This window comes from Chaetura pelagica, unplaced genomic scaffold, assembly GCF_000747805.2.
Source record: "Chaetura pelagica isolate M959 unplaced genomic scaffold, ChaPel_1.0 scaffold369, whole genome shotgun sequence".
NCBI classification, from domain to species: Eukaryota; Metazoa; Chordata; class Aves; order Apodiformes; family Apodidae; genus Chaetura; species Chaetura pelagica.
In genome coordinates, this window is record NW_009970235.1 from 868628 (window position 1) to 869047 (window position 420).

Here is a 420-nt window from a genome sequence, read left to right on the forward strand (position 1 = left end):
TGCCCCCTGTGTCGGGGTTGGAGGCGCCAGCCTCGGCCCGTCTGCCCAGCCTGGGAGCCTCAAAACCCTCTTGTCCTTCCCAACCTTTCCTGGGGGTCTCTGCTTGGCACCTGGGGGAGGTCCCAGGGGAGTCCCCATCACCACTCAGTTTGTGTAGACCTGAGTCCCAATCACACGCATGATCTCCTTCTGGATTTTGGGATCCTGAGTATTGATATTGGCATCTCCCACTTGTCCATCTTCATACCTGCAAGGGGAGGAGGGGGTGAGGGGGTGCTGGGGGGGACAGGGGGTGTCTGGGGGGGTGCCCCAGGGGTGCTGGCAGGGTGGGTACAGCTGGGACTTACACAAAGAAGAAGCGAGTGCAGACGTGGTCTGAGACGGGGCAGACCCAGATGGTGCCGGGGTTCTGCAGGTCCT

The 420-nt window shown here is 61.7% G+C and overlaps 1 protein-coding gene across 1 annotated transcript in view; it reads right to left on the minus strand.

Annotated features, from left to right (window-relative positions):
* Positions 1-144: 144 nt before the first annotated feature.
* PARP6 (poly (ADP-ribose) polymerase family, member 6) overlaps positions 145-420 on the minus strand; it is a 7933-nt gene continuing 7657 nt past the window's right edge. The window contains exons 19-20 of the mRNA XM_010005935.1: positions 348-418; positions 145-247 (exon numbers count right to left, since the gene is read on the minus strand). Coding sequence (XP_010004237.1) covers positions 145-247; positions 348-418 — 174 coding nt within the window. The remainder of the gene's footprint in view (positions 248-347; positions 419-420) is intronic.